Consider the following 24,535-nt stretch of genomic DNA (forward strand, 5'->3'; position numbering starts at 1 on the left):
GCCTTGTAACCATACCAAGAATTTGGGCGTAAGAGAAACCCTCTTGGGCCTGGATCACGATGGCCGCAGGCTTGTCCCTTCGAGCTGGTTGCTTGTTAGGCCGCTTTCGAGACACCGTTTGCCATTCCGCATCCGCTTCGGCTGCATTGACTAAATTGGCCCACGATGTGTTTGTATGTGTGGGCGTAGCTGATTTAGCTGGCTGGCTCAGACTTATGGGATAACCCAGATGGTTATTCATCACCGGTGTTGTTTGCGTGGCGATGACGCCCTTTTGGACCATTTTTGCGGGGTGGCTATCGGTCATTTTTCGGCACAGAGTTCTTAGTACTCAGATTTACGTGACGAACTGGCTTTCTCCCATCGTCCGCTCTGTTGAACATACTGTCTAGCTGCCAGATCAGATTTCCCAGTTCGTTTAGCTCTTCTATTTGTGAAGTTACTACTGGAGCATCAAAGTTATTTAATGCTTGCACCTGTATAGCTCGTGCATCTGGGTTCTTTGCAACATTTACATTTACCGGCTGTGTCTGTGCTCAGGGGCGGTGACCGCAAGAGCCGTGGACGACTGCCGAAAGCAGACTCTTCCCATTGGGTATTCTGCACGTCTGCCATTGCGCATCGGGCTTGGTGGTCGATGGATACCACAGATTTGTTCATTTGGCTGGCTGGAGAGTATCGGTTGCAGTTTGTGAATTTAAATTTTTTTAAATTTGAATTTGAATCCGAAGGAAGAAGAAGCTTCGAAACGGCTGGCCCAGAGGCGCCACCTGCCAATTTATGGCTAGGGGCTCCCCTATGTCTTTCCTCGTTTTCCAACACTGGTGCAATCAGCTGGTGCGTGGCGGTGTGACTGCTAAGAACACGTCGTGCAACAACAAGGAAAGTTTGGAGAAAGGTGGATAAAAAAGATATTTCTCACCCACACCAGCAAAGACAGGAGCAAGCGATGAGAGAGGCGGGAAAAAAAAACAAAGAGAGGCGATCTGCAGCCTCCCCCTCGCCCCTACCGGCTCCAATGGTCCAGCCAAGTGGAGTTTTAGCAAGCAAGTTTCGCGGCCAGCCCACAGGCGGCAGAGGAGTCCCCGCAACGAGGTACGTAGACAGTCCAAAGGAGACCCTTCTTGACGTCGAAGTTTTAATTTCAGGCCCTCTGGATGCGCAGAAAAACGATCTTGAAAGGGAGCGCCCGCGAGTATAGGACCGCACCACTTTTAACCACTTGTGTGTGTCTCTTTGTGTGTGTGTGTGTGTGTGTGTGTGTGTGTGTGTGTGTGTGTGTGTGTGTGTGTGGATAGGACAAGACAAGAAAACAAACAGAAGAATGTGGTTAACAAGTATAAATTTGATTAGGTAGCAGAAGCGTTTTGCTTTCTTTCATTAAGCTACTAAGTACGCTGATCCTTTCTGTTGGAAATTGATTAAGGAAATATTTATTAAAACCATAATTAAAAATAATATTATTGAAAATTTACAGAGAATGTGCAAGCGAGAGAGATAGGAGGGTTGAAAGTGATGCACATACAAGGATTTGTGGCTGTGCCAGATAAAATGGAATAGCAAGCGAAAAGCCACAGGACGTCAAGGATTAAAAGATGCCGCTTGCTGGTTGGCTTCTGCTTGCCCTTACCCACAATAACAACATTATCAAGAACACACCCATATATTTATACACACACACATTCAGAGACTCCGACAGACACAGCGAACAACAAATTGCCCTTAAAGCGCAGAATAGTAGGATGATAACGGAGGGAGATGATAGGAAACGACACTGGGGATGGCAACGAGCATGTGTGGTGGGGCAGCTTCTCATATAAAATGCGCGTTATGGCTCTGGCAAATGACAAAAAGCGCAAGGCTATTAAATTAAATTAAATGGAATTGACAAAAAAAAAAAAAAAATGGAAAAGGCGAGAAGAACAAGCCCAGGCAAGGACTCCTGTTGCATAGAAGAAGCTCTTGTTGAGAAGTCAGCGCCATAAATGTTGGAGTTAGCTAGTGGCAGGTAGGGGGGAATCGGTAGAAGCTGCAAAATATGGCTCAAGTTTACTAGACCGAAATTGTTTTTTTCCTTCGCACACATTTTTCTTGTCCAAGTTTAAGCACTCATAGCTTCATTTTTGTTTTGTAGCAAAGAAAGAGAGGACGGGAAAGTGTACTATACTGTGTTATATATTGACAAGCATACCTTTTTTTGTTTTTATGTTTTTTTTTCTTCCTATTTTTTCTTTTTTAGCAGCTCAAACCTGTTTGCTGTAGTTGTAATCTATGAGTCTGTGAGTGCTTGTCTAGCATATATTTCATTATTAAAATTAATTAGAGTCAAAATGCGAAAAGGATTTGAACTGCCAAGCAAGGAGCTAGCCATTATCCATCAACACAAGTTGGCTAGTTGCAGTTATCAAGGAGTCCCATTCATTCTGTTTTGGCTTCGCTTTCTCTGTCTCTGTCTCTGTGTTTGTATCTGGTTCAAAGTGAATGTGGTGGACAGTTGTATAACTTTGTTTAAGTTTAATCATTTTTGTTTATAAAACACTTTTATAACCATTGCATTCTCAACATTTCTTTTCTTTCACAAATCTGTTTAACTTGGTGGAATGTTAATAGCTGGAGAGATGGAGAAATTCTAGACAGACCACTGAAAGGAAGTTTTAATTGAAGATTGAAAGTAAACTATTCTTGGCCACAATAACTACTACCAATACAAGAGGAGAAAACGTTCTTAAAACCTATTAAATTACAAGATGACAACCAGCGGTAAGTCTGTATGTGTGTGGGTAGCATTAAAAGCTCAAAAAAGTAACAAAAACTGTGAAAAAAACGATTGAATGCAAGCCAGCGACTTTATATGCTTCTACTTATTCACTGAAATCTCAAAAGCGCCAGAAAGTAAGAGAAAAAGGAGAAAAAGGAGGAGAGAAAGAGAAAATGTGTGTGTTGGCTACAAAGCCCTATACATACAGGACCAAGCTGAAAATGTCCTCTAGCAGCCCTAGCAAGTTGTGCCTTGAGTTTGTATAGTTTTATAATTTTTATTTAATTAGTTTTAAAACTTTTTGCAAAAATTTCAGAGTGTGGGTGAACTATAAATGCATACAAACTGAGACACACACACACACACACACACACACACACATACAAAAAGTCAGACGCAGAAAAAAGTGTGTAAAAGTGGGATGTGCACTTTGTCGTGTCCGGTCTTTTTCTGTGTAAATTCCGTCTTATCCGTGATCGTAAATCTCGTAATCCTGCAACTTAATAATCTGTTAGTGTAGCAGTCTCACTTCTTGTTGTTACTCACGGCCTCCCGCTGCGTCGGTCCCTTGGTGGTCGGTGGGGCGCGGGGTGCCTTCATTCTGTATCACCCAACTTTTCTCTCCGCATCTGTGTTAGTGGGGTGCTAGTCGCACCTTTAAACAAATTTTTCATCCACCCACGCTGTAAGTAAAAAAGTAAACAAGCAATTGGTGTGATAACCAGCTGTTGGGGGACCTGCCAAGTCGGTCTCGAAAGCTCTCCAGGGCTATCACTTGGGAGTCGAGCTTTCACCTCAAAACTTTTAAGCCGGGGTTCTTGATCACCTCCCACCAGACTAGCAGCATAGTAGCGCAACAGCCTAAGTCTTGGTGACGTACGCGGTGGCCTACCTGGCAGAGGCGCTGCTTCCCATCGCACGGTGCCTGGTTCAAATCCGCTGAGTGGAGCGAAAAAATTTAAAATAAATCTGGAGCATTTTTATTTTATTTTCTTTCTAACGCGGGTCTCCAAGTACCTGGTTCAACTCCGCTGGGAGGAATTGAAATTAAATTTCAAATTTTTCTATTTGAAATCTAATTTATTTAACTTCTTCGATACCCTTCGGCACGGTAGGGGTTCAAATCCGCCGCGTGTAATATAGGAGTCAAAAATTATTTTTTATTTTATTTATTTAATAATTTTTATTCTACTATTGCACACCGGGTGGCCCATATCCCCGCTGATTGCCTGTCTTATCCAAAGGAAGCCGAGCCGGAGCGGTATAACTCCCAACGCTCGCCAGGGGGGAAATACCTGGTCGTCAGGACGTAGATAATGCAAGGCGAGGAGCTGATCGTGTTTGGGCGTAGCAGATTGCTGCTACATTCGCCTCCAATCTTTGACGAGTTGCCATTGCGAGCGGCTGCTAGTCAGCAAGAGGACACTCCAAAGAGATCGCGGGACGCCATGAGCCCAGATGGAGAAGCCACTAACGCAAATGCCTGCGCCCCACCGAAAGGTCAAAATTGCAGCCTGTTTGCAATGAACTCACTGAAATGGGCATACTATTGGAGGAAATCTCGGAGAGGATCAAGCCCGAGAAAGAAGGAGGCAAGCGGGCCATCACCAACGCCCTTCGTGAAAAGGTGGAGAGGCTAAAAGAGCTGCAGGCGGAAGTCAGTTCCCGGTTTAGCGGACATTCGATCGAGTCAGTTTCGTCGGATGCATGTCCCAATTGCTCGAAGGCGCCACCTGAGCGTGCCAGTCGTGGGCAGCAGACCGACGCAATGTCCTCCAGGACCACGCTATCCCGGACTACTCAGACTTCACCACTGGCAAAGCGAGTAGACAAGGCACCGGGTCCGTCTGAACCGGCTGGAAAGCAATTGCGGCAGCCGAGTGCTCACGCACCCAAGCAGCGTCCTAAAAAGCGGCAACCTGTAGAATCCCGGCAGCAGCAGGCACCACCTACTCCTCAAGGCGACAAACCGCATCACACAAGAGCGGACATCGGGACAACCGAGGACAACCAAGGCTGGAAAACAGTCGGCCCACCAAAGCCTCGACGTGGAGCCTCCTTGCAGCAGGTTAAACCCAGAATCAGGCATAGACCGGATGCAATTCTGATCGAGGCCAGCTTCGGGCTCAGTTATAGCCAAGTCCTAACGATGGTGACCAGGCGTACGGATGGTAAACTACTCCACGTCCGTGAGCCAAAGACGCGCTGCTACTGGAGCTTCGCAAGGACTCGGCTACGAGTATACAATCGCTCCAGGACGATATCACCCAAGTACTGGGCGCAACAGCCGGTGTGAAGGCCCTCGCGCAGCTCAGAACGGTAGCAATCTACAACCTAGATGCAGCGGTGACCCCTGAGGAGCTTCTAGCGAAGCTATCCTCGCAAGCGAAGGTTGAAATGAACGCATTAACAGTCAAAAGCCTTCGGGCAGGTCTTCGGAACTACCAGACGGCAATTTTGAGCGCACCTGAGGCTGTGGCCCGGAAGCTTATCGAACTTGGTCGCGTAGAGATAGGCTGGGCTAAGCGAATCAGAGAGCTCGAGCAGCGGCCATTGCGCTGTTTCAAGTGCCTAGCTACTGGCCACATCGCCACGAAGTGCTCAAGCAAGGAGGACAGATCAGACTGTTGCTTCAAATGTGGTGTAGCAGGCCACAAGGCAGTGGAACCCCACTGCTTTCTCTGCGCTGCACAGGACTTAAACCCAAGAAATCATCTTGCGGGCAGCCGTCTTTGCCCAGCTACGGGCGTATCGAGGACCCAAAAGTAGCTCAAATGACCCAGCCAGCCATGAAGATCCTGAAGTTAAACCTGAACCTGAACCTGAACAGCAGCAAACTGTTCGGGAGTTGAGAGCGGATATAGCCCTGCTGAGCGAACCATACAAAATTGGCACGGGCCCCTGTTGGGACAAGGACTCGAGCGGCAAAGCAGCACTGTGGTGTTGTGGTAGTAGCGACGGCATATTGCAGGATATTCTACACGAGAATGGTTTTGTGAAAGCTAGGTTTGGCAGTTACTGGCTTTACAGCTGCTCGCGCCTAGCTTAACCCTGAAGCAGTTTGGCAGAACGGTGGACCGCATCGCTGATGACGTTAGAGGACGACAACGAGTAATTATAGGTGGCGACTTTAATGCTTGGTCAGTCGAATGGGGAAGTTGTCGCTCGGACGCTCGTGGTAGATTGCTGTTGGAAGCTTTCGCCAACTTAAGCATATCTTTGCTAAACGTTGGTTCCCAGAACACCTTCAGAAGGGCCGGTACAGGATCTATTGTAGATCTTCTATTTGCCAGCGACAGTATCGTCGCCTCAGCCACTTGGAGCGTGGGATCAACGTACTCGGCGAGTGACCACGAAGTCATCACCTTCACCCTCGGCGACAGCAGGCACCCGCTTCCAAGGACGCAACACTTCCGGAGGGTCTTTAAGCCGGAAACCCTCAACCCGCAACTCTTCGGCCACAACCTGGATGGTCTAACGGTCAGCGAAAACATGTGCGCGCAAGATTCCGCAAATTCCGTAATGGCACGGCTAGCCGAGGCTTGTGAGGCTAGTATGTCTCAGAGTGGCACATACACGCGACACCACAAACCAGTCTTTTGGTGGAACGACGCTATCGCCGAAGCCAGGAGATCCTTCTTTCGCGCAAGGCGACTTTATTAGCGCGCACGACGTTCGACAAACTTCGAGGCTCTGGGTCTTGAGTATAAGAGACGTCGGAATATCCTCAAGACTGCGATCCGCTCCAGCAAACGAGAATGTTTCCTGGCTTTATGCGACTCTGCTGAGCACGACCCCTGGGGTAAGGCCTACCAGTTAGTGGTAAAGCGTCTAAACTCCAGTAGGTACCCACCACCGACGGATGCAGAAACGGTACGCTTAATTGTCGATGGAGTTTTTCCCGAGGTTGACGAAGCAATGCGTGTGCCCCCCGACTCCTGCCCTACACGCGGCGGAGTGTACGTTAGCCGACGTCCTCGAAACGGTGAGGCGACTGAAGCCCAAAAAGGCACCAGGTCCGGATTCGATCCCCAATAATGCATTCAAGCTCGCAGTTTTGCTATACCCACAAGTGTTCGCAGAACTTTACTCAAAATGCTTGAGTGAAGGTGTCTTCCCGGATAGGTGGAAACTACAAAACCTGGTGTTGCTGCCAAAGCCGGGGAAGCCGCTTGGAGAGGCGTCCTCCTATAGACCCATCTGCCTCATCGATACAGCTGGAAAAGAGGCAATAATCTGCTCGCGGTTGGAATCGGAAATCATGGCAAGGGGCGGTCTATCCGAGCATCAGTTTGGATTTAGGGAAGGCGAGATCTACGATCGACGCAATCAACGGATGGTAGGTTTGGCTGCAAGGGCAATTGAAGGAACGAGATGGAAAGGCGGTGCCAAAGAATATTGTCTTGTGGTAACACTTGACATCAAAAACGCCTTCAATTCAGCGAGATGGAACAGGATCTTGGACCCGCTTGGGGCCTTTGGTTTTGCGAGTTATCTCATCAAGTGCGTAGCCAGTTATTTCTGCAACAGGAGGATACGATTCTGGACGGACGCAGGGTTAGAGGAAACGGTCGTTCTGCTGGCGTTCCACAAGGGTCTGTCTTGGGCCCCCTGCTGTGGAACGTCATGTACGACGGTATCCTACTCTTGGATTTCGAGCCTGGCACCCATATAGTTGGTTTCGCAGACGACGTAGCACTGGTAGTGATAGCCAAGGAACTCACAGTAGCCGAAGAAGTAACCAACCGGGCGATCAACAAGGTTGGCCAATGGCTCTCTGCAGCCGGTCTGCAGTTGGCCGCCCATAAAACGGAGGCGGTTCTGATAAGTAGCCGCAAGCGAGTCGAGACCGCCAGCATTAAAGTCGGCGACACCACCGTTGTCTCTAAGCGAGCCCTAAAATACCTAGGAGTCATGATCGACACAAGGCTGACTTTTAGAAAACACTTGGAGTACAGCAGCGAGAAGGCAGCATCGGTAGCGCAATCGCTCTCCCGAGTACTACTCAACACACGTGGACCGAAACATGGACGGCGTCTCTTGCTATCCAGCGTCATACGATCGACTGCACTCTACGCGGTGCCTTCGTGGATAAAGGGGATGGAAACGAGATCCTACAGGCGAAGCCTCGAGTCGACGCATCGTTTAAGCGCAATCAGAGTATGAAGAGCTTTTCGCACCATCTCTGACGACGCCGCACTGGTGATCGCTGGGTTGCTGCGTCAAGACAAACCAACAGCACTACCACAGATCAGCAGAGAGGTCTCGAGCATTGGAGGACATGGCAGTCGAGTCTGCGTAGATGGCAGGAAAGGTGGGACTCCTCTACCTCTACCTCACACAGCTCCTGAGCGGCCACGGATGCTTCAGAAGCTACCTGAATAGATTTAACCACGACGAGTCGGATGAATGCACATGGTGCGGAGCTGGCATTGTAGAAGACGCAAGCCATGTGCTCCAGCACTGCCCACGCTTCGACGTAGAAAGGTGCCGTCTGCAGAACGTAATGGGCGAGCTAGTGACGGCGAGAAATCTCATCAGGATGATGATCGCAGACCCAGACGTATGGGATGCGGTCAGTGCATTCGCCGTGCGCGTAATGAAGGTACTCAGGAAACTGGAGAGGGAAAGGTCTGCCCAATAAACAATTAAAGCCCACGGTCTGCGATGCAATACCGACAAGTCGTTCCGCAGTAGCCGTCATCTTTTATTTTTTTGTTCTCACCTTATGTTCCCTGCTTATTTGTAACTTTATGTATTATATGTTCGTAAGTTCTAAAAAAATAAAAAAAAAAAAAAAAAAAAAAAAACACATACAAAAGTCACACAATCATATAACTATAGCTAAAGTCAAGCAAGGCTAAAGTAAAGTTGCCAGATTTTATGAGTTAAGAGAAACGAGCCCAGCCCTTTACACCGTCTCCGGTAACCCTCCATGAGCAAACTATTGCCACATGCACCTAGGAGCCAGCTTTTGTCAACTATGTATAACTCTCGCTTGCATGTGTGTGTGTGTATTCTGGTTCTGCCTGCAATTGTGTTGATAATTTGAAAATTCATTTAAAGTTTTTGTATCGCGTTTTTTTTTATAGAATCTAATGAATAATTAACGAAGTTCTTGTGCATTTGAAAAGACGTCGACATTGTCGGCAACGACAACGACAATTCCACCGACGGAAGACTCTCTAAATGTTGGACGAAAACGGCTGGCAACTTTTCATTTGTGGCAAATATGGCTGGCGTCAGAAAGTTTTATGTTTGCTTATTATTTACAGATTCTGTAGAACAAGTCGGCCACATAAATAGCGTAAATACAACCACCGAACCTAGCTATCCCCTCCCCACGTTCACTCACAAGGATTCACTTAGCTCAAAATTAGGCGCATTAAATTATGAGGCAGTGTAAGATGTTCTTTAGCGACTGGAACTAGCAAAAACACTTAATAATCTGTTGATAAGCTTCATTTGTGTCTTATAGAAGTTTTAAAATGGTTCCAGTTTCTGTTCATTAAATTCCAGTTTAATGAATTGAAACAGATTTAGCTAGTTAATTAATTCAATTAAATCGTTTTACGTTTCCAACAAATAGAATATTACGATTACCTTTTTTTGGGTTTTTATGTCTATTTTGTTGTTGTTTTTTTTTATGTATAAAATAAAATTATAAACTTATAAACAATGATCACTTAAATGTACAAATCTCTAAATTTTACGCTTCATTTTTTTTTTTTTTTTTTTTGTTGTTGTGAAAGAATTGATCTTTCCTCGATGTTGCTTTTCTGTCTGAAGTAAATGAATTTTAAAAAATTTTGTGAGTTAAAAAAAAAAACAGAAACATATAAGGGAAACAAGATGGAATTGACTCAAAGACTCAAAGGGGAGAAACACATGCGAAAATAAATTAGAAGAGAAAAAGAGATATAGCATGATAGATTGGACAATATTTGCATCTGTCTGGGTCTTTCCATGATATGACAGAGAGAGGGAAATAGAGAGAGATAGCGATTATAAATGGTAAGAAAGGAAGGAGGCAAGAGAAATTTGAAAAATGAAATGAAAGGGAAATTGAGTTGATCTTGTTGTATAGTAGTAGTTGTTGTTGTTGTTGTTGTTGATGTTGTAGTTGTAGGTTGCTGTTGTTTAGTTATTATTGTTGTTGTTGTTTAATTATTATGTTTATGAGGTGGCAGCTTTGGTTTTGGGCGCGCTCTTAGTGCGACCTTCAGTGTTCAATCCAGCTAGAAGTTCGCTCTTGCGGATGCTCTTCAGATCCAGATCGCCATAGTAGTCTTCACTGTTATTGTAAAATTGGGACCAAGGTAAAGAGATATGTAAGAATAGACCAAGAGAGATATGTATGTATGTATATGAAAGTGCCATGTATCAATCAATGTGCGGTCTATCCGAGCATCAGTTTGGATTTAGGAAGGCGAGATCTACGATCGACGCAATCAACCGGATGGTAGGTTTGGCTGCAAGGGCAATTGAAGGAACGAGATGGAAAGGCGGTGCCAAAGAATATTGTCTTGTGGTAACACTTGACATCAAAAACGCCTTCAATTCAGCGAGATGGAACAGGATCTTGGACCCGCTTGGGGCCTTTGGTATTGCGAGTTATCTCATCAAGTGCGTAGCCAGTTATTTCTGCAACAGGAGGATACGATTCTGGACGGACGCAGGGTAAGAGGAAACGGTCGTTCTGCTGGCGTCCCACAAGGGTCTGTCTTGGGCCCCCTGCTGTGGAACGTCATGTACGACGGTATCCTACTCTTGGATTTCGAGCCTGGCACCCATATAGTTGGTTTCGCAGACGACGTAGCACTGGTAGTGATAGCCAAGGAACTCACAGTAGCCGAAGAAGTAACCAACCGGGCGACCATAAGGTTGGCCAATGGCTCTCTGCAGCCGGTCTGCAGTTGGCCGCAAGCGAGTCGAGACCGCCAGCATTAAAGTCGGCGACACCACCGTTGTCTCTAAGCTAGCCCTAAAATACCTAGGAGTCATGATCGACACAAGGCTGACTTTTAGAAAACACTTGGAGTACAGCAGCGAGAAGGCAGCATCGGTAGCGCAATCGCTCTCCCGAATACTACTCAACACACGTGGACCGAAACATGGACGGCGTCTCTTGCTATCCAGCGTCATACGATCGACTGCACTCTACGCGGTGCCTTCGTGGATAAAGGGGATGGAAACGAGATCCTACAGGCGAAGCCTCGAGTCGACGCATCGTTTAAGCGCAATCAGAGTATGAAGAGCTTTTCGCACCATCTCTGACGACGCCGCACTGGTGATCGCTGGGTTGCTGCCCATCGACGAATACGCTGCCATCGCGTCGGCCTCCTTCACAGCGTCAAGACAAACCAACAGCACTACCACAGATCAGCAGAGAGGTTTCGAGCATCGGAGGGCATGGCAGTCGAGTCTGCGTAGATGGCAGGAAAGGTGGGACTCCTCCTCCAAGGGGAGGTGGACCCACACACTTATCCCTGACATCACTTCATGGGTTTCCAGAAAACACGGGGCAGTGAACTTCTACCTCACACAGCTCCTGAGCGGCCACGGATGCTTCAGAAGTACCTGAATAGATTTAACCACGACGAGTCGGATGAATGCACATGGTGCGGAGCTGGCATTGTAGAAGACGCAAGCCATGTGCTCCAGCACTGCCCACGCTTCGACGTAGAAAGGTGCCGTCTGCAGAACGTAATGGGCGAGCTAGTGACGGCGAGAAATCTCATCAGGATGATGATCGCAGACCCAGACGTATGGGAGGCGGTCAGTGCCTTCGCCGTGCGCGTAATGAAGGTACTCAGGAAACTGGAGAGGGAAAGGTCTGCCCAATAAACAATTAAAGCCCACGGTCTGCGATGCAATACCGACAAGTCGTTCCGCAGTAGCCGTCATCTTTTATTTTTTTCTTCTCACCTTATGTTCCCCTGCTTATTTGCAACTTTATGTATTATATGTTCGTAAGTTCTAAAAAAATAAAAAAAAAAAAAAAAAAAAACACATACAAAAGTCACACAATCATATAACTATAGCTAAAGTCAAGCAAGGCTAAAGTAAAGTTGCCAGATTTTATGAGTTAAGAGAAACGAGCCCAGCCCTTTACACCGTCTCCGGTAACCCTCCATGAGCAAACTATTGCCACATGCACCTAGGAGCCAGCTTTTGTCAACTATGTATAACTCTCGCTTGCATGTGTGTGTGTATTCTGGTTCTGCCTGCAATTGTGTTGATAATTTGAAAATTCATTTAAAGTTTTTGTATCGCGTTTTTTTTTTATAGAATCTAATGAATAATTAACGAAGTTCTTGTGCATTTGAAAAGACGTCGACATTGTCGGCAACGACAACGACAATTCCACCGACGGAAGACTCTCTAAATGTTGGACGAAAACGGCTGGCAACTTTTCATTTGTGGCAAATATGGCTGGCGTAAGAAAGTTTTATGTTTGCTTATTATTTACAGATTCTGTAGAACAAGTCAGCCACATAAATAGCGTAAATACAACCACCGAACCTAGCTATCCCCTCCCCACGTTCACTCACAAGGATTCACTTAGCTCAAAATTTGGCGCATTAAATTATGAGGCAGTGTAAGATGTACTTTAGCGACTGGAACTAGCAAAAACACTTAATAATCTGTTGATAAGCTTCATTTGTGTCTTATAGAAGTTTTAAAATGGTTCCAGTTTCTGTTCATTAAATTCCAGTTTAATGAATTGAAACAGATTTAGCTAGTTAATTAATTCAATTAAATCGTTTCACGTTTCCAACAAATAGAATATTACGATTACCTTTTTTTTGGGTTTTTATGTATATTTTGTTGTTGTTTTTTTTTTATGTATAAAATAAAATTATAAACTTATAAACAATGATCACTTAAATGTACAAATCTCTAAATTTTACGCTTCATTTTTTTTTTTTTTTTTTTTTTGTTGTTCAATCCAGCTAGAAGTTCGCTCTTGCGGATGCTCTTCAGATCCAGATCGCCATAGTAGTCTTCACTGTAATTGTAAAATTGGGACCAAGGTAAAGAGATATGTAAGAATAGACCAAGAGAGATATGTATGTATGTATATGAAAGTGCCATGTATCAATCAATGTGTTTGTGTGTGTGTGTGTGTGAGTATAAGAGACAGTGAAAGTGACAGTAAGAGTAATGTGAATAGTGAAAGCATGTGTCAATTTGTTTTTTGGTGCAAGCGTGGCCAGGAACATTTGAATTCAACTCAACGAGCTTCCAAGCAAACAGAACAAACCAAAGTATAATTTTCACAAAACATCCCATACATACATACGTGTTTATAGAAATTATAATTATACAAGTGTAAATATTCACTTACCATCCCGGAACATCCTCGGGATCCTCACAGTTGCCTGTGCCATCAGAATCACCAATTTTGAAGACTGTGCCAATTGGGCAACCATATTCGCGAGCAACTCCATCCAGACGGATGTAGTATTTCGGCAATCCTCGGGATGAGCATGACGTGAGAAGGAACCAGGATTGGCCAGTTCACCAGCAGCTGGGCATGTAAAACCATTGGCAACCTCTGCAATTGGAAGAAAAGTTTAATCAATTTCCATGTGATTTTACTTTTCTTTAGCAAATTTACCTTCATTTTTGCATTCTGGCACCTGATCGGCTCACATGCAGACACGTGCATCACGATCGTAAGCCAAACCGGGAGAGCACTGATATTTGGAGGGTTCACCGTTCCAGCAATTCCAGAACACATCGCATTTATTCTCATCGGGGAAAATGCCATAGAGACGAGCACAGTGTGGTGGGGTAATTGGTGGTTCTATAACCAATAATCTCATTAAATAAGTATACATTAGAATACCTTTCGATGGACTCACCCAACTCTGTGCGATCGCCACAATCAACGTTGTGCAAATAGTCACAGTTCTCAGTTAAAAATTTGGAATCTGAGGCATCGAAAGCCAAACCATTGCCGCATGTCTTGAGCTCGGAAACGCCATTGTCACATTTCCAGTATTTATCGCAAGATGTCTCATGTTGATTGAAGCCAAAGTCATCAGGACACTTGAAGCTCTGTTGGGCCACAGCTGCAAATGGAATGGAAATTATAAGGAAACTTATATTGCAACTCTTTCAACAAATATTTAAACAAAACAATGCAACAGCAGCAGGCACAGCACAATTTCTATTTAGATTAGGGACCTTTAAACTGCGGTTACCAAATGAGACCCACACACACACACAGACAGACAAATTGGTAAGCCTGTTTAAACAATTACCAAATGCCAATGTATAAATATTCATGATTTATGCTCATTTACTAAGATGAGACAATTTGTCATCTTACCCAAGAGGCATTCACTTTTAAAACTCACTGTAACTGACAATGAGTTGACAATTGTCAATAAATTTTGGGCAGATGTAAAAGATATGTATACAAACCTGAAAATACTCAAATGTATCGTTGACAGCTCAGGGCCAACTGCACTTACTTTTTTTTTTTTGTTTTGCCAAGCTTGTTACTTTTGGATATGAAATTACATCGTTACCAACGAGTGAACCGGCCGAGAGTTGAAGCACCTGAAACTCGTCATCAAGGACTTATCTTCCCCGTTTTCGGTTCCATTCTTTTTAACTGCATCTCTTACACTCTTTCTCTCTGGTCCTCAATGCAACCGCAAAACGTAACGAAGTAAATTGCATTTATACAACTAACTAATGCAGTATTTTTGTTGGGCACTGCCCCACGTATTTTATTTAAAATCAAATGGCAATAGTCAAAAAAACGTGCACAATGGAAAAGGATGCCCGCCCTCTCCTCTCTCTCTCTCTCTCTCAACGCAATCAAAATGAACAAATATTCGCCACTCGACAACCACATCACTGCACCACCGAGTAGCTACTTCTTCTGCCCTCTGTCCATGTGCGATAATCTAATTGCAAAGCCGCAGAGTTGTGGTTACATTGCATTTCCAATGCTCAATCAGAGATGGGGCACAAAAGTGCAGCCTCTAAGCCACGCCCAACTTAGTCATCAAAAAGGTATTGCAGGTGGAAGAGAATAAGCAGGGTTAAGGGTCGTCCCTCTGACCGCAGGAAGGCAGCAATTGTGAGATAAAATGTGGGCGGTGTGGAAAATTGGGTTAGAGAAAAAGAAAAATCATCGACCCATGATGCTCTCTTGCTCTCTCCCGCTTGCCTAAACAACATGCAATTTTCATTTTGATTTTATGTAAACTAATCAAATATCCAAAAATTTACACTATACTCCACGCACACACACACAAACGCGTACACACACATGTGCTGTCTGAGCTGGCGTATAAATCAAAACTTTTGTATCAATAAAATGATTTTGTAGAATTTAATTAAAAAATTTTGTTTTCATTTGGCATTTGTTTTTGCATAAACATAAATACTTTAGTTTCATATTTACATATGTATGTGTGTGTGTGTGCGGTTAGTCAGTTGCATGAGTCAGCACTTGGCTGTTCAATTTTTTTATTGTTATACTCTTGCAAAAAGGGTATATTAATTTTGGTCAGAAGTGTGCAACGCATAGAACGAAGCATCTCCGACCATACAAAGTATATATATTCTTGATCAGCACGACGAGACGAGTTCAACTAGCCATGTCCGTCCGTCCGTCCGTCTGGATCAACGCAAACTCCTCCTAGACCGTAAGAGCTACAGAGAAATTTTGCACGTAGGCTTGTATATACTGCAGGGGTTGTATATCTCGGATTCACCCGGATCGGACCACTATATCATATAGCTCCCATACAAACCCCAAAGTCACGAACAGAGACTTTTCTCAATAACTTCGTTATTTTTTATGTTATTATCGTGAAACTTCATATTAGAGAGTTTATTACGCTTATAAACTATAGACTATAGACTGTGCCAAATTTAATCAAGATCGGATGACTATATCATATAGCTCCCATAGGAACGATCGGTTGAAAACAGTGACTTTTGTAAATAACTTCGTTACTTTTACCGCGATTGCTATCAAATTAAACAGTTGTTAGTTTAGTATATCTGTTAATGACTGTGCCAAATTTGATCAAGATCGGATGAATATATCATATAGCTCCCATAGGAATGATCGGTCAAAAACAGTGACTTTTGTAAATAACTTCGTTACTTTTACCGCGATTGCTTTTAAATTAAAAATTTGTTAGTTTAGAATATCTGCTAATGACTGTGCCAAGTTTGATCAAGATCGGGTGACTATATCCTATAGCCCCCCTAGGAACGATCGGGCAAAAAAAGGACCGTTTTAAATAACTTCCTTTTTTTTTTATTTTTTTTTTTTTAAATTTAAAATTTTTTTATTTTAATTTTTTTTTTAAATTGTGTGTAAAATTTTAAAAAATTGGTGTATTTATATAATATACTCCCAAAGAAAATTTTTTTTTTTTTATTTTAAAGTTTTTTTTTTAAAAAAAAAATTTTTTTTTAAAAAAAAATATTTTTTAATAAATAATAAAAAAAAAAAGAAAAAAAAAAAAAAAAAAAAAGAAAGTTTTTTTTTTTGACCCATCTCTAAGAAGCTGTTATCGTCGGACTGTTAAAAGGTCTGTTAACAGCTGCACTTCTCAGTCGTTCTACTAATTGCTTCGGAACAACATCGGACTTCCCTGCTACAACTACGAGGCTCTAGGACTTCTACTACTGGACTTCTACTTCTACTACTATAACTACAACTACTACATATCCCAGATTCCTACTGTACAATTATCTATTAATAAACTATATATACATAAGTTTGCACAAACACAAAATTGGCGACGAGGATGGGATAATTCGTCAAACTTATATATGTATATGTCGTGTACAGTTACAATCGACCAAGCGAAAGCGAACAAAGAGACGCCAAAAACCGCATGCGTGCTGGCGCCAAGTTTATTGGAATAAAGAAACGGTACTTTTCCAACGCGCGCATTTGCAGACAGACGCGCTACGACTACTGCAATTTGAATTGATGCTCAAACACACACACATACGATCGAATTCAACTACTAATGTCTGATTTGGAATCACATGAGGAAAAGCCCACCAAAGTGAATATTGCTACAGAACGCAAAACAACAAATAAATCAGTGATAATGTCAGGAGTGGGTCAGTTAGAACCATTTGATTTAAATCACCCAAACAAATGGACAACTTACAAGCAGCGTTTTGAGCTGTATCTTCTGGCCAATGACGTTACGGAGGAAGCACGGAAGAAGGCTGCATTGCTTACGCTGGCTGGCGCTCCACTGTTCGAGCTTCTAACGTCATTGGCATCCCCTACTCAGGTGAGTGATTTGAGTTTATCGGAAATATATGAAATACTCAACCAACATTTGTCTCCATGTCAATCGGAAATTGCGGCCTACTACCAATTTCACAAGCGAGACCAACTAATTGATGAATCGGTTGCGAACTACATGGCTGCACTTAGGACTCTCGCTGTCGACTGCAAATTCGGAGCTGCGTTGGATCGCATGTTGCGCGATCGCTTCGTATGTGGAATGAAGGATGAGGGTCTTCAGAAAAGTCTTCTAGCAGAGGCAGATTTAACGATTCAACGCGCGATGGAACGCGCCACATCTAGTGAGGCCGCTGCTCACAGCGCTTGGGCCATGCGAAATACAGCTGAGAGCACTGAGTCGATTCACGAAGTGCGTCTGCGCGTTAGTCTTAACGCGATCCGTCCAAGCCGACCCAATCAGCACCACCAGCCATGCGATGGTTGCGGGGGTGCTCACTTGCGGAAACTGTGCCCACATCGGAACACTGTGTGCCATGCCTGTCACCGAGCAGGCCATCTTCAACGAGTCTGCAGGGCTGTAAGAGACCCGGGTCGTAAAGCATTCAACACATCGAGTGGCCATGACTCCTACCGAGGACCACACAAGCAAAAGCCGAATGAAGAATACAGTGTCCACAGCATACTACCGTTGATTTGCCCAAAGGAAATCGTTATAATAATTATAAATAAACGAAAATGCCAATTCGAAGTGGATTCGGGGTCTGCGATCACAATGATAGACGAAGCTACGTTTCGTTACATCTGGCCAACGGATAGACCGAATATCCAAGATTGTGCTCTAGAGTTTACGGATTACCAGAAAAACCGAATTCCAGTTATTGGCATCGTGGATACATCTGTCCAGTACGATAATAAATACATTCCGAATCTTCCACTGGTTGTTACATCAAGCGGTGGATCGAATTTACTTGGACGCAACTGGTTTATGCCCTTAGGCATCAGCATAGAAGGAATACATGCCATTAACGCTAAACTTAGCATCGAGGCAACTCTGGCGAAGTATAAGGATCTGTTTTCGTCTGAATTAGGCCGTTTTCGGGGGCCACCTGTGTCATTACAAATTAATACTGATGCAACACCAGTCCGACTGCCAGCAAGACGCATTCCATTTGCAATTCAAGAATTATATGAAGAAGAATTAGACCGTCTGTGCTCCCAAGGAATCCTAGTACCCATTGAATACTCCGACTGGGCGACTCCTACAGTGCCAGTAATTAAAAAGGATGGTACTATTCGCATATATGGCGACTACAAGTCTACAATTAATAAAGTGATTAAGCAACACGGCTATCAAATTCCTCCAATGAATTCATTATTAGCATCAGTTGAAGGAGGATCCATATTTGCGAAAATCGACTTGGCTCAGGCGTACCAACAACTAGTGGTAGATGAGCAGTCTGCATTGATGCAAACCATATGTACACACAAAGGTTATTTCAAAGTAACCAGACTACAATTTGGAATTTCTTCAGCCCCGGGCATATTTCAGAGCTGCATCGAACGTATATTGCAGAACGTTTCTGGTGTTTTACCCTACTTCGATGACATAATTGCTATGGGAAAATCAGAGGAAGAGCTAGCGGTGCGTCTTAATGAGGTGCTTTCAAGATTTGATAAGGCCGGACTACGCCTACGCAGAGACAAGTGTCAATTTGGAGTTCCGTCAGTAGAATTTTTGGGATTTAAAATCGATGCACTGGGTATAAGACCGTGTGCCAGTAAGGTCGAAGCTATCAAGTGCGCTCCGGCTCCAAAAGATAAGAAACAATTACAAGCATTCTTGGGACTCATCAATTTTTACCACGCATTCCTGCCACATAAGGCAACCGTTGCAGAACCGCTTCACCGTCTACTGGATAAAAATGCGCCATGGGTGTGGGCCCATAAACACCAAGATGCCTTCATGAATCTAAAAAATCTTGTAACTTCACAAAATGTGCTAATGCATTTCGATGGCAAATTGCCAGTATTGTTAACGTGCGATGCATCTCCGTACGGAATCGGAGCGGTGCTGAGCCACAAACTTCAGGATGGATCAGAGAAGCCTATTGCCTTTTATTCTAGAACTCTCTCCAAGACAGAAAGAAACTACTCGCAAATCGACAGAGAAGCCGTTGGGCTTATATCAGGCGTTAAAAAATTTCACAATTATCTATATGGCCGTTCTTTTACTCTCGTCACAGATCATCGCCCATTGCTCGGAATATTTACAACGGCCAAGGCAACTCCAAATGTAATTTCCACACAGATGCTTCGAAGAGCAATATTCTTGAATGCCTATGACTTTACACTAATTCATAGACCGGGATCAAAAATGGGCAACGCCGACTTCTTAAGCCGATGCCCATTACCACAACAAGGCGAAGGCAACACTACAGAAGAAGTGTTAATGATTGAATGGGCTGGAACACCACTTGTCAGCGCTCAATCTCTAGCATTACAGACTAAGAAGGACGCGCATTTATCAAAGGTTCTGAACTGGGTGTTAAGGGGATGGCCCAATGGAAAAGTTGATCGTTCAGATCAGCTCTACTCGTATTTTTCTCGCCGACATGAGCTTTCAGCAAACAAAGGAATTCTTGTATGGGGCAACCGGTCTGTGATTCCCGAACCATCTAGACCGGCTTTACTTCAAGCGTTGCATGCTTCACACCCGGGGATTGTAAAAATGAAAGCCATGGCTCGAAGCTACTTTTGGTGGCCTAATATTGATGCTGAAATAGAGCTACTTGTGAAACGTTGCAATCCCTGTCAGCAAAACCGAAACGAACAGCCTCATACAACTACACAGCATTGGGAATCTGCCAGACAACCTTGGTCACGCCTTCATATAGATTTTGCTGGCCCCTTTAATGGGAATACCTTTTTACTAGTCGTGGATTCATTTTCGAAATGGCTAGAAGTCTCTGTTGTGAAATCTACATCATCTGCTGCTGCTATTAAATTCTTGAGACAGCTTTTTGCAACGCACGGATTACCGGACGAAATAGTGTCAGATAATGGCACTGCATTCACGTCTGAAGAATTCAGGATCTTTATGAAAAACAACGTGATTCGACACATTCGGTCGGCTCCATTTCATCCTGCCACAAATGGGCAAGCCGAGCGCATGGTACAAAGTACCAAGAATTACCTGAAAAAGTTTGATAGAAATCTTAACATAGATCTCGCACTGGCGCGGTATCTGTTTAGCCAACATACTACCCCTCACTCCACGACAAATCGTACCCCTGCAGAACTACTATGTAATCGAGAGCTTAAGTCATATTTCGACAAAATTCAACCCAAGGAAATAACATACGGAAAGGTCTGCGACCTAACAAATGATAAGCAGTTTTCTATTGGTGCTCCGGTTTGGGTCCGTAACTACGCCCCCGGTCCAAAGTGGATAGAAGGCGAAATTGTGGACCAGACAGGCCCCATTTCATACAACGTTCGTTTACATGATCGCCGCATTATTAAACGTCACTTCGACCAACTTCGCCATCGGGTTCCGCCTGTCGAAAGTACTCAAGACACGGAATCAATCGAACTACCTGCTGAGGATGCAGTCTCGATATCTGATGATATACCCGACTGTCCTGAATTGTCTGAACCGGCACCATTGTCCCCAGCCCCAGTGACTCCTCGCAGATCGAGTCGGAAAAGACAACCCCCGGAATTCTTTAACCCATCTGGGTGTTAAGGGGTGTTATGTATGTGACCCATCTCTAAGAAGCTGTTATCGTCGGACTGTTAAAAGGTCTGTTAACAGCTGCACTTCTCAGTCGTTCTACTAATTGCTTCGGAACAACATCGGACTTCCCTGCTACAACTACGAGGGACTTCTACTACTGGACTTCTACTTCTACTACTATAACTACAACTACTACATATCCCAGATTCCTACTGTACAATTATCTATTAATAAACTATATATACATAAGTTTGCACAAACACAAAAAAGGGTATACAAACTTTGACGCGGTCGAAGTTAGCCCCGGCCCTCTGGTTTTTGTTTTGCATCTGTAGGGATTTGTCCTTGCATGTGCGTGTATTTTTTATAACTTTCTACTTTTGTTTATTATAATAATTCTGTTAATTACACAATTGTTTTCGTTTTTCTCTTCTATTTTCCATTTGTGGGCTAATAGTTTTTAAGCCGTCAATTATGCATTAAATGTGTGGAGAAAGCATCTTCAGCACTCAATTTAACATGTTTTTCACTCCAACACTTGATACTCTTATTCAAACAGAAATTATAAGTGTAATTTAACAGTTGTAATAATTCAGTTTGGTTACTTCGCTGGCCCGTATTGCAATGTGGCAAAAAGGAAGCCATCTAACAGAAGTGCATGGCGAGCTGTGGCACATTTGCTGGCCGCCACAATTGCAGACCGCAGCACTAATGCGCTTACAGGCACACACACACACACAAACACATAGTGATGACATCAGTCCGGAAAAGGTACTGCAAGTAGCTGTCGGAATGAATGATACCACAGGTCCAGATTCAATACCTAATAAGGCACTTAAATTGGCTGCCCGGCTTCACCCCGATAAATTCGCAATGGTGGTGAACAAATGTTTGGCAGAAGGCGTGTTTCCCACCATTTGGAAACTCCAGGACCTTGTGCTACTCCCAAAGGCAAACAAGCCAGCAGAAGACCCATCTGCATATAGGCCGATCTGCCTCTTGGACTTGACAGGAAAGATGTTCGAGAAGCTAATTGCACTCCGTGTAGAAGCATCCATCCAACGGTCTGGCGATCTGTCCCCGATGCAGTTCGGTTTCAGAAAGGCAAAACAACAGTAGTCGACTTTGCTAGCAAAGCCATCGAGGGACTACGGTGGAAAGGTGGCAGCAAAAAATATTGTCTGGTGACCACACTTGACGTCAAGAATGCATTCAACTCGGCGAATTGGAGCAGAATTCTACATGCTTTGGGTTCATTTCAGGTTCCCGAGTATCTAATTATCCTAGTGGAGGACTATTAGTGAAACCGCATACTGCGATATAGCACACAAGGCGGCTCAAAATTACACTTGGTACAAGGAGGTGTTCCCCAGGGCTCGGTTTTGGGTCCTCTATTGTGGAACATAATGTATGATGGGGTCTTGCGGCTGACTCTACCACCTGGCAATCATTGGTTTTGCTGGCGATGTGGCGCTCACATCCATGAAGCAGAAGAGACAACTGCAGAGGCGGCGAAAATTGTGAAGCAGTGGCTGTCCAATTCAGGACTCCAACTTGCAGACCACAAAACAGAGGCTGTGCTAATAAGCAGCCGGAAAACTGTTTAAAGAGCGAAAATCACACTTGAGACCTGTACGATTGAATCGGTAAGGGCAATAAAATACCTGGGAGTAATGTTGGACACCAGACTCAGCTTTAGAGAGCATTTGGATCATGCCAACATAAAAGCTGCAGACATTGGGCGAGCTATAAATCGCATCCTGCTCAACAACAGGGGCCCAAGACAAAGGCAACGGCTACTGCTAGCGTCGGTACTAAGGTCGGCCATGCTATATGGTGCACCTGTATGGGCATCCGCGATGGAGCAAACAACATATCGGCGCGGGATGGAGTCTACATATCGACTGACAGCGATTCGGGTATGTCGTGGCTTCCGAACTGTCTCGGACGAGGCGGCTCTGGTCATAGCTGGGATGACTCCAATCGATCTGCTAGCACGCGAATCGAAGTTCATGTTTACTAGGAGACAAACTGTGGCATGGACCCAGGCGGAAAAAAAGCGCAGCAAAAGCAGCGGCCAGACGAGCGAGCATGGAGGAGTGGCAACGCAGATGGTCCACTTCTACAAAGGGTAGATGGACTCATAGGCTGATCCCTAACCTAACGGATTGGCTCTCCAGACAAAATGGCGAGGTTACATTTGAATTAACTCAAGTTCTGAGCGGTCATGACTGCTTCAGGTCATATCTACACCGTTTTGGCAAAGACAGTAGCCCCGAATGCACGCTTTGTCGTAATGGCATGATCGAGGACCCGGAACACGTTATATTCAGCTGTCCAAGATTTTCGACAGAGAGACTCGAATTAGAGGCCATTCTAGGACGGAAGCCAACAGTTGAAAACTTGATCCCAGCAATGACCGAGAGTCAGGAGAAGTGGTCTGCGGTCTGCATATATGCAGCAAATAACCATGGGCATAACCTGGAACGCCTAAGAAACGCAGGAGGGGCACTGTGGAGCACAACTATAAGCGCAACCCCTTTTTTAGTGTAGCGTTTAAAATAGACGGAATAGCGGAAAAGTGTAAATGAGGAATTAAAGATAATTGAAAATAGATTTATTTGAGATCAAAGCAAAAACAGCAATAATAACGGTACTTTTGTTTTCTTCAAAAATGCTGTTTTTGGACTGGTGCAAAACTATGTATAAGCGCACTTTGAAAAAGTTAGAATTAAGTCTTATACTTATTACTAACTAATTAGATCTATTTTTTTTTGTGGTTTAATAATGAGTATACCCTCCATTATTTTGGATTAGTTCGAACAAGCGATTGGGCATACTAGAAATTAAATTTTCAAGGGCGTTTGTTGGAATTAGTTCCCAAGCCCTTATAAGGGCGGCCTTCAGCTCTCGTATTGTGTCGTATTGCTTGTTTTTGTCGTAGATAGACCGCACTAGGATACCCCATAGGTTCTCCATTGGATTTAGGTCGGGGGAGCACGATGGCCATATTAAAACTTCAATTTTCTTTGTCGCCAACCACTGCAATGTTTCCCGGCTTCGATGCACAGCGGCATTATCCTGCTGGAATACCCACTTCCTTGCTCCTCTTCTGTTTATCGCTGGCACCAAGTTCATTTGCAACACTTCAACATACTCCGTAGAGTTCATTCGGGTGCTGGGAAATGCTAATTCCAAGCAGCCATTAATAGAAAATGCACCCCAGACCATAAGAGAACCGCCTCCGAAGTCTCTCTTTGAGAAATATCGTGGATCCTTTCGCAAATCCCTCCAATATCCATTCAAGCCATCGGGACCATCCAAATTAAGTTTTTTTTCATCAGAAGAAATAGTCTGTAAAAATAAAATAATTAAAATTCCAAAACCGACGTACCAAAAATATATTCTTTGTTTTTGGTACATTTTTCCAATCCCTTGCCATATTTATCCTGGCAAATTCCAGGCGTCCAGCAATATGTCGGTCTAGCAACCGAGGTGCTGGTTGAAGCTTTTGTCTTTTTATCACATTTGACTTCTTCAAGACCCTGTGAATTGTCCAGCGGGACACACTTTGCCCACACTCTTTGGCGATTTCACGTGCCGTCTTCATCGAGTTGCTGGCAGAACGTCGCTGTGATCGATCCGAAATTTTTGATTTTGGGCCTCCTGTTTTATTTTTTCCATAATTTGCTGTATCCTTCAAAAAATTTCTCACAGCACAATCGGAACGACCAATCCGTCGAGCAATCTCCCTGTTGGATACTCCTTCATCAAAAAGGGCTAGGAT

The 24,535-nt window shown here is 44.1% G+C and overlaps 1 protein-coding gene and 1 pseudogene across 1 annotated transcript; one reads left to right on the plus strand and one right to left on the minus strand.

Annotated features, from left to right (window-relative positions):
- The first annotated feature begins 8,060 nt into the window (after positions 1 to 8,060).
- Positions 8,061 to 8,402, plus strand: LOC137580156 (uncharacterized). Its single transcript, XM_068294079.1, has one exon. The coding sequence runs from the start codon at positions 8,061 to 8,063 to the stop codon at positions 8,400 to 8,402; it is 342 nt and encodes a 113-aa protein (XP_068150180.1).
- A 1,307-nt stretch (positions 8,403 to 9,709) lies between these two features.
- LOC137580157 (protein obstructor-E-like) lies at positions 9,710 to 14,110 on the minus strand (annotated as a pseudogene).
- Positions 14,111 to 24,535: the final 10,425 nt, after the last annotated feature.

This window comes from Drosophila tropicalis, unplaced genomic scaffold (genome assembly GCF_018151085.1).
Source record: "Drosophila tropicalis isolate 14030-0801.00 unplaced genomic scaffold, ASM1815108v1 contig_814, whole genome shotgun sequence".
Classification (NCBI taxonomy): Eukaryota; Metazoa; Arthropoda; class Insecta; order Diptera; family Drosophilidae; genus Drosophila; species Drosophila tropicalis.

What these genes read in the sequence shown, in the direction of transcription:
- LOC137580156 (XM_068294079.1), top strand. Translation starts at nt 8,061, where the DNA reads ATGGCAGGAAAGGTGGGACTCCTCTACCTCTACCTCACACAGCTCCTG.